Below are 10,365 nucleotides of genomic sequence, written 5' to 3' on the forward strand. Positions count from 1 at the left end.
ATGATTAACTAATATCTATTAGAAAATTTAATTGAACATTTTTTATGAGATTTTTATCTTTTAATTACGTTTTTTTATTTATAAAATTTAAACTTAAAATCTTACTTAACAAAATTGATTTCGATATCAGTCGCATCAACGGTGACGCTTTTGCAATTTGATTCACAAGTGTCCAAGTTTCTATAACCAAAGCTCTAAACTAGAGTAAGAACTTGATATATGGATAGAAACTATATATGTATTGAGATTAGTTGTGATACCAGAATTTTATATAATTTTTTTATATTCAGCTAAATAAGTCGAGTGAAATTCAACTTGTTTCCCTTCATTTATTTGCTCTTTATCTAAATCTTTATATACTTTCTACTCATTTTCTATTTATTGTTTTTTATCCCACTTCTTTCTCTCTCTTTTTTTTCCTCATGTACAGACAAAGTTTAGTTACAGTTACATTAAATACAAGGTCTAGGGCCAAAAATAGTTTCTAAGATTTTTGGCAGCTTCCCATTTTGCGCGTGTTCCATGTTTTATGGCTTTATTTATTCTGCGTGGTATTAATCTTATTTGTCACTATATCGTCTTTTGTAAGAGCTGCCCAAGATGTAATTATTAATGGTTCCTACTTCCTATCCCAGCTATATATATGCATGTCTTTTTGTCATCCATGATGAAACTTTTGCAAACGAATAGACAAGGAAAAAAGCAGACAAGTTTTCAAGAGAAAACATGGATAAACACAAATAATGGAAGGAAATTAACAGGAAAAAAAACAACAGAAATATCAATTAGGACAAACAAGGCCTGAATAAGGTAACTTGGAGCGGATTTAATTTTATTTATTTTCATATTACATTAACATACAGTTACCTTGTTCGCGCACAATGTTATTATTGATTTACTAAATGTAAAGATAGAAAGTAGTTTTCCTCGCTCTACATAATGTGTCATTCATGCATCGTGTCCATTTACGTAATACGGACCTTGCAGGCTATTTCAATTTTCAAGAGATAAGTTTGTTCATTCTGTAAATCTTGTTTAGCAGCTATAATCTTATACATTACACTTTGTATATTACGTTTAACAGCATTTATATTTATTTATTTACACACATGTAATTTGATCCCACACTGATATTAAATGTTTTTTTTAGATAGTAACATTAAATGTTATATTCATTAAATATAAATTAACTTAAAAAATACTATTAAATATTTTATTTATTAAATATCAGGTAACTATTATATACCTTAATTTGAATACGTCTTTAATCATCTTAACTAAACAGGTTCATCCATAATTAAGGGATAAAATTATGTTATTTTACTTTTTGATTTTTCTTATCTTGTTAAATAATATTATATTTGGTTTTATATATAAAAAATATGATACAAATCATCAAAATTAAGAAAATTATTATTCGTATTTAATATTATCATAAATTTAAATTTTATTTTAAAAGTACTATTAAATTTAAATATTATAAGTGATAATTTCATTTAATGTTAAAACTCACATTCCAATAAATAAGTATTTAATAAATAAATTTAAAAAAGACTATAAAAAATATTTAATTCTAAATAAATTTAAAAATAATTATTATTATCTATAATTAGGACAAATAAAAAATATCATTTAGTGTGGAATGTCTTATCAACAATATCATAATATCTTGACCCGCAACAATTCCATCTATATAATACGGGAGCAACCTCGAAGTTATGAATAGATATGCTAATCCCTTAAGCATTGGAACGTCTTAACATATATACTCTTCATAGACTTATAAGTATCAAACAAGACGATCTAAACATCTTGACTCACAAAGATTTAAGTCATTAGCAATAACATTTGTTTAAGATGTTAACAATTTTATTTAATTAATTATTAATTTTGCACTCTTGTTAAATAAAGAAATACATATATACCACTTTCATGACTTCGTAATTTTTTACAAGTTTGTTAATTTTATCCATAAGTTTTCTTTTTATAACTTTCTACTTTTTAATAATTCTTATAGTAGTAACTTTTATTGAAAAATTATATAGTCACGTAAAAAAATATGATAATTTTGCAAATAAAAACGATAAATTAAAATAAAAAATTACAACATGATTGAGGAAATATAGTATTGTCTTTAATTAATAGAATGTCAAATTGATTTTTTTATTTAACAGCTAAAGCTTTTAAATCTTAAAAATGGGCATTCATAAGGTTGGTTTGGCATTGGTTTGTTAGTTATTATATTGAGGCATAGTATGACTTGGAAAAGTTGGGATTCAGGGCTGAAGGAGGAATGAGAGTACTGCTACTGCTACATGTGGGAAGACGCCAAGACGGGAGGGAGATAGTACGCGAATGAGTAATTGCCAAAAGTTTTATTTTATTTGTTTTCTTAAATTTATTTTCTTTATTTTCTCACTTTACGTCACGTCTATCAACAGTTTCATGATTAACATCAAATAAAATAATTTAAAATAATAAAAAGATGCGACGAAAATTATGCCTGGAGAAAAATACGATAGATTAGATGATATATATATATATATATAAAAGAGTAATAGAGAAAAAATAATGAATGTCAGTTAAATGTTTATACTGATAGGATATATAAATAGAATTACTCATGTCATGGTAAGGGGACACAAGTGGATAAAAATAATTGTGCTTTAGACCCTTATAGTAATTCTGAGTTATTAAGCTTTTGTTAGTCTCCCTAACCGGCCAATGTTATCCAATCCAATAGGATTGAATGTGCCATCTCTTTCTAACATTTTCTTTTACTCAAAAGACACTCTTATAATGTCTTAGACACTTACTAGTTCTATATATTCAACACTTGTTTTACCAAAACTCATTGTGATACTTATATAAATCGTCTATCAACGAAAGATTATCAAGCGGAATCCAACCCAAAACTCGTCGTCTTCTAACTCAACACATGCAAACATTATGTGTAAGTCTAACTATTGATACGATTTTTATTCAAAATTTAAATAACAGACAAAATGTTCACGAAAAAATGAGTTCACACTTTGATTAGATTAGGATCTGGCCCTTGACGTCGTCAAGGGATGTAAATGGTAAAATAGTTATCCTTCCCGCCAAAAGGAATAGAATATTTACAGATTTACAAAACTTAATTCCTTTTGGGCAAATTAAATCAATGATGATTGCACAGTAGTATATTTATTGGACAGCCTAAAGATGGCTATTAGCACTGTTATTCCGAATATTTTATGGGGCTTTAAGAAGGCAAACAACCTTTATAGGTGGTGTTATCTGTATATAAGTGTGGCCATTCAAAGAAATTGTTGAATTTGACATCAATCCCGAAGATTTGGCCATTTATTTGCTTAATATTTTAATACTACTATCCCAAAGTTATCATTAATATTTTACTTTTATGCTGATAGACATAATGGGCTTTTCCACTTTGTAGACCGATTATTATGATTTGATTAAGGAGTCAAATCTATATTCAAATCACAATAAAGTTGTGCCACAGGGGAAGAGATTATGGCATGTTGGGTATTGTTCATAGCATGCTGGGCTGCTATGCCAAATATACGTGGTTTCAGCCCTTTTATTTGAGATATTTTTCTGCATTGTTCAGCCGCTAATACTTTACGATATGTATTTTCATTTGAAAAGGTTTCATATACAGATTTTATTAAAAAATTCCATTCGTTAATCAGTCAATTAGAGAAAGATAAGGGGATAGTTTTATCAGATCCATATAGGGTAAGTTAAGTACACAAAAAAGTGAAAAACTTGGGAATGGCAGGTTCAAATCAAAACTTAATGTGCGCCACATAATTAGATTCTCGACCAATGGGAACGATCAAATTAATATTAATTAATCACATAAACTCACTTAGGAGGACACCTTACTAATAGAAGAATAAATTAGCAGTACAAGTAGTGGTGGGTCCAAGCTTCCCTTTGCCGTTGCAACATTATCTGTGTGCCTCACAAGACAAAGGGGAAGCCCCCACATGTTAGTACTTGGTACTCTCCACCAAGGTGAGTCATCTTGTTAAAGTTAATTAAAATTTCACTCGGCAAGTCAGATGGCACCTTATTACTAGTGACAAGTTGGTGCGAGACATAATTGATGTTTCTTCACTGGTCCTTGGTTCACAATTTTCCAACATAAAGTAAAACTAAAATCTTGCTTTCTCATAAGCATATTTAGCTTTTCCTTAATGGAAGGGCACCACTCGTTGATCCTTTTGAGTCTTTTTTCTCCAAGATATTTTTGGGAGTTAAGATAAGGATAGTGGTTATCAGATGTTGTTCTACAGTACGACAATGTTTTAGTTTGTTCCACGTTGAGCAAAGCTCAAGTGTGTTTGGTTTTTTTGTTGGGAAGGAATTTTAAGTACATAATTTTAAGTTGAGAATTTATGTTAACGGAAAACCGTACAAGTACGCGTTCATGTGTTAAGTTGAAGGAAGATTGGAAAGTGGTCTCGTAAATGAGTCGATATATAGTTTGACTTGTATGTATAATTGCCTCTAGACGGAATAACATTTGTAGTTGTATGACTAATTAGCTGCAACATTCTTTTTCGTCTTTCCTCTCTTGTTTAGTTCATGTCATGCAACCAGGAGCGTGCAGGACTAAGATAGCACTTCTATAATGTTCATGTTTGGGAGTTGGGACCCAAGCATTAGCAACGAAGCAAGATTGGAGTGAGTGGAAGATGAATTACCAAGGTGCAGATGCCGCCGGAAAACTATAAATTTTAGGAAAAGCACTAAACATGTACCACTCTCTCTTTAGTTTTCATCTTATTTTCACCTTATTTTATTCTTATTTTGTATATAACTAATTTCATTACGGATAATTTGCAAAGTAATTAATTCAGTTTCAGAAAAATAACTTGTATAATAATTAATTCAATATTATTAAAGGGGTAACTACTTTTTTTATAAAAAAAAAATCATATATAGAATTTTTTTTTGCTGCATCTTTTGATTGTGTTAATAAAAAATTAATACAACAAAAAATTATTTTCATTGTATGAATAAAAAAAAACTAACACAAAGAAAACTCATTTCTATTGTATTAAATTTTTGGTAAAAAAACTTAACGCAATGAAAACTTGTTTCTACTATGTTAGACTTTTTTTAAAAGAAAATACAACAAAAATTAATTTTCATTGTGTTTTGGGTATCAAAGATCAAGGGTAGTTATGTACAAAAATGTTTTTGAATAAGTGAGGGGTCTACATAGTTAATAGATGGTGCCAATAGCAATGCCCTGCAGAATACCTAAAGGGCTAAAACAAAGAATGCACTCTTCGACCAAAAAAGTGAGAAAAAAAATACATACGAATTAGATTTGTTCGTGAACCGGGGCTAAAATGGAAAAAGAGAAAGAGTTAGAGTTACATTTGCTTCGGTAGCAACTAGCAAGTAGCAAGCTTGTGGGTTTTGTCTGTTCTTCTTGTGGGCCTGTTGATACTTTGGGGCTGAATTTGGGCCTGTCTCCTTTGCTTCTTCATTCAGCTTTTGATAGAAAAAAAAAAAAAATACGTGATAATAATATACGCATCAACATTCAACAGCTAGCCATGCTTTGGCAAAGGCATCTAATATTATGCTGGCCTCTATTGTTTCAACTGTATCCCAAATTGTACTGTTGAGCAGCTTTTGAAAGAAATAATATGAGTATGATTCGTTCAAAAACATTTCCATCATTAAGCATTTCTCATGCACAATAAGTTTGAGAGTTTTATTAATGCAACAGTGTCATTTGGATGAATAATTTTTCAGGAAAAATATATAAAAAAAAACTAATCAAGAAGTGAGCGTAAATTTAATACTTCTAAAATAATAATACATATAGTGATTAAGATAATGGTACTCAAAAGTTAATTTAAAACGAGTTCATAAAATTTCAAATTAATGATATATACGTATCTTTGTTTTCTTATTTTACATCTCAATTTAAACATTAAAGTACCTTCTTTTTTGGTACAGGATTAAAGTACTTTCTGAATGAATTAAAATATAAAAAGAAATGATTACAACAAGCGGGGAAAAAAGATAAAATTTCATTTACAAAATCGGTTCATACAAAAATCATTTTCCTTATTAATGAGAAACCGAAGAAATAATAATCCAATCTGATTTTCAGTTTCAGATTGAGTTAAATACTGAACTATGAAGTCCTCGTCCTACCTAAGAAGAGACTTAGACTTGAAAAATGAAAATGCAATACACTTTTGGCCTTCTCCTTTGTGGCACTTTTCTTCCGAATGCGACGGTTGATAAAAAAAAAAAAAAAAATCTTACAAAATGCATGTGCTCTCTAACGTATACCAAAAGGCAGAATGGATTGGTCCATCCTTAGGAAAGAGGAAAAAGAAACTAATAAGTGTTTGGTAACTTTAATTGCAATTTAAAATAAAAATAAGAATATAAGAGATATTGGCACTCCTCTTATTATTAAATAATAATAAAGTTACACAATTTTTTACGAAGAAGTTACGTATATTAAAAGAGAGAATAGATTAAATATATCGCCATTGCTAATTACAAAAAAAATATTATTTTATTAGATAAATAGTAAGTTTTTTAAAAAAGCAGATAAACGGTAAGTTGAAGAGACAGAAATTTTAAAATTGAAAAAAAAAATGAACATAATTTCTTAAAATATAACATACTATCTCTATGTCTATTTTTTTTTTTACCAGCATGAATATTATTGGTGTGAAATATTCACTTATTTTTTTAATGATTAATCTTTGTTGAAACCTTTTAGTCAGTGTTATTTTTGTTTCATTTCAGAGATTTTTTTTCTTTCTTTCAATTTTACAGGACCAGGACGTTTTGTGATCATTTAGGTTTTCTCCGTTTCCATCCTTTTCGGTTTTTGTTTGTCTTTTCATATCATTTTCCTTGTTCTCTTTTCCGTGTTTTGGAATAAGATAGTTTGAACACCTAATTGTATTCGTCGTTAGATGATTAGATTCTATACCGTGGGTGTGATTTTCTAAGGAAAATATAAGTTTTTCATGGTGGGAGATTTAGTTGCAAAGATGAGTTGAGGGAAAATAAAAACATCATCATCAAATGGAGCTTCTTATTTTCTCTTTTTCCAAATAAAGTTGACTCAAAATCAGACACCACCAAATTAGCTTGATAATTTTACTTAATAAGAATTGCTTGATAAATGCAGTTTCTATCTGCCATAAGTGACATGTAAGCCCATGTCCAATAGCTGAGAATGTACAAAGCCCATTACCAAATGGAATTAGTAGTTCAAATTCTTGCTAAATTCAATTTACAAGGCTAATTTTACAGCCTTTATTAGGACACATGTAACATGATAATCATATCAGAATCTAAAACAAAATTTTTAGAAGGGGTATGTTCACTATGTTGCAAAACAGAAATATATAACTGTCAAGAGCCTTTATTCACCACAAGCTTTGAAGATACAAACTCCCTCCATACAGCCAAGATGGTTAGAATTAAGCCATTGTTAGCAGGGAGTTAGAATTGCTAATCCAACTAATTACTAAGTGCTTGTTTAGCGTGTGATTGTTTTTCCGATAAACTTGCAGCAACACGAAGTCCGAGACTACTTCAGTATAGAAAGATAGGTGTTGTTGCTTCTCCAACTTTCCCAAGGGAGAATTAGGAATTTTTTAAAAGGGAATCAAAATGATCTTCAGATAGTTTATTCAAAATTAAGTTTAGAGCATCCGGAACTAATTTTACAACAACATTTATCTTAACAGAAGACTTGTGACTAAAGTTAATTTAAAAATAAATAATATTAAAACGAAGTCTTTTAAAATTGAAAATAAAGACGCGTGATGCAGCAAGCATTGGAATATACTCTGCTCTCTCGACACCTATTTCCCAAAAGGAAATCCTCTGCTCTGATGAGTTCTGAGCACAAAGGCAGAAGGAAGGAAAAAGACAAGTTGAGAAGCAGACATAGCCCCACTTGCAGATAGCGAGAAAGGAAAAGTCAGAATACAACTAATTAATAAATACATACATTTTGATAAAGCATTTGAGGCTACACGAGGGAGCAAGAGGAAGAGAACAAAACGATGGTATTTCATCACGCTACGACACTAACCAATCTAGTTTAAAATCCTAAGTTGTAACCAGAAAAAGGTGCCTTTTCGGTTACATACAAACGCTGTACCAAAAGATAGACTCGTAGCTTTCTTTTCTTCTTTCTTTACAAGCCCCAAACAAATTAAGAGCCAAAAATAAGCACTAGTAGATACTAACTGGTAATTAAATAATCACACGTGTATGTGCCATTACGATAGGTAGGGGTGTGAGGTAAAAAACTAAATTGAATTTGTTTCATTTAGTTTTATATCTAAATAATTAAATTAATTTAAAAATTAGTTTGAAATCAAACTGATTTTAAAAAACCAATTCTAAATTGAATTAGTTTTTAACTTATTTTAAGATTGAAATCATTTTTAATTTAGTTTTCAAACTAATTTTTAAACTATTGATTTTATAAAAATAAACTAATTCGATTGAACCGGCTTTTTTTTTTTTTTTTCACACCCCAATCCTTAGATAGACTAGTGAGAGGTTACAACGTTTTTCTTGGTGAAGAGGCTGCGCAGAGTAAAAAGTTTACCACCAACATTGGCATGAGCATGAGGTGGGTTTGGGTTACTGACACGAATGGCACTGTTCTCGTCGCTTCTGCAGGTGAAGTGATGTCTGTAACCAATGCACATTGGAACATTCAAATTCAAAACCTTCGTTTTCGAGCTGCCACTCCCGCCGACCACCTTGCTCCGGTGACTTTCTCGCTTGGACTTGTTGATGTCAGGGTTGAGAGGTTCCGGTACTGGATTCTTGGGACGGCGGACCTGCCAGACTGGGCTGCTCCTTCCTAAATGGACCCCGGGCCGGGCCGGGCTGCTGGGCCATTTTCTGGACTTGGACTCTCCCGCCGAATTGCTCCGCGAACACGGCGCGCTGTTGGCTTTCCGGGTCGCCGGAACGAATGGTTTGGGTCGGGTAGCCGCGTTCCCGGCGGACTTGCTCCGGGAAAAGGGCCATATGTTGATGTTGAGCTCCGCTGAAGTTGTGACACCGCTTTTTTTCTCTTTGAGCTTCTTGGCGTCTGTGTTTTTCTTGTCACTCTTTTTGAAAATGTCCTTCCAGCGCTTGGACGCGGTGGCGGCGGAGGAGGAGGAGGAGGAGGAGTCGGTTATAGCAGGAGATGGGTCGGGTTTGTTTAGGAGGTGGAGGGGAAGGAGGACCCCGTTGACAATGAGCTGATCGGCGGAGAGAATGTTTGGTTGTGGGAAAGAGGGGTTTCGAACCATCCAGAACTCGAATTCCGGTGAGGCGCTAGGGCTGATTCCACTTCCTGAGTGGCTTTTCGTCTCCATCGAGATGAGTGCAAGGGACCATACAAGAAAGAAGAGTGTTTTAAAGTCTTATTATAATAACCAAAAAAGAGAGAGAAGGGGTTGGATGAGTTATTTTTAAGACACGGGTTTGGGCCAAGGTCCATTTTTCTGCCATCCGGCGTGTAGTCTTTGGTTACAACAGGATAATTCATTTTATATCTAATCATCACTCCACCATGCTTATGCACATCATACACCCTAAAATGTCTCATGACTAGGTTGCTAAAAAAATTAATTTTAAATAAATAATTATAAAATTTATTACTAATTTTATAGTTATGGTTATTTTAAATAATTTTTAATCAAAAAATAGTTCCAGTTATAAATTTTAATTAATTTTATAAAAATAATTATTTTAAGTAACTTATTTTTATTTATTTATAACTGCTGGTTATCTAATTGATTTTAGATATGATTTTTTAAATAACTAATTATATAACTGGTTTATTCATAATCAATTACATATTCATATTTTAACAAATAATAACTGGTTATATTAAAATAATTAATTATGATTGTATTTATAATATTTCCTTGTAATTTAATTATTTATTAATTATACAAATATCTAAACCATGAGCACTCTAGTCATGACATATATAAATTTTTATGTTTAACAAAAGGATAATGTAACGGGTATCATATTTGTTGTTTGAGTCCTGATTTTTTTAACACTTAAATACGATAAATATCTAATCATATTATTCATTTTCTTTGTTTATCTCTTCTTATTCAATCAAGTTTTATACATAGGGGAAACGTTTCAATCAAGCAGTTATATATGGTGTTATTGTTGTAGGTATGTTGTTATTGTTACAGGTATCATAAATTGTGTTTACCTGGAAAGCACTGCAGTTATACTCATGAGGACGCACGAATTTATAAAAGTGAAAAAGTTTGCGCAATAATAATCATAAAAATATTGAAACTTGATATTCTCATATCCTTT

General features: G+C 31.0%; 1 protein-coding gene across 1 annotated transcript; it reads right to left on the minus strand.

Moving 5' to 3' along the window:
* Positions 1-7,792: 7,792 nt before the first annotated feature.
* LOC114420203 lies at positions 7,793-9,515 on the minus strand. The gene has a single exon (XM_028386090.1). The coding sequence runs from the start codon at positions 9,393-9,395 to the stop codon at positions 8,571-8,573; it is 825 nt and encodes a 274-aa protein (XP_028241891.1). The 5' UTR covers positions 9,396-9,515; the 3' UTR covers positions 7,793-8,570.
* Positions 9,516-10,365: the final 850 nt, after the last annotated feature.

The sequence above is a fragment of the Glycine soja genome, chromosome 7, assembly GCF_004193775.1.
Source record: "Glycine soja cultivar W05 chromosome 7, ASM419377v2, whole genome shotgun sequence".
In the NCBI taxonomy this organism is placed as follows: Eukaryota; Viridiplantae; Streptophyta; class Magnoliopsida; order Fabales; family Fabaceae; genus Glycine; species Glycine soja.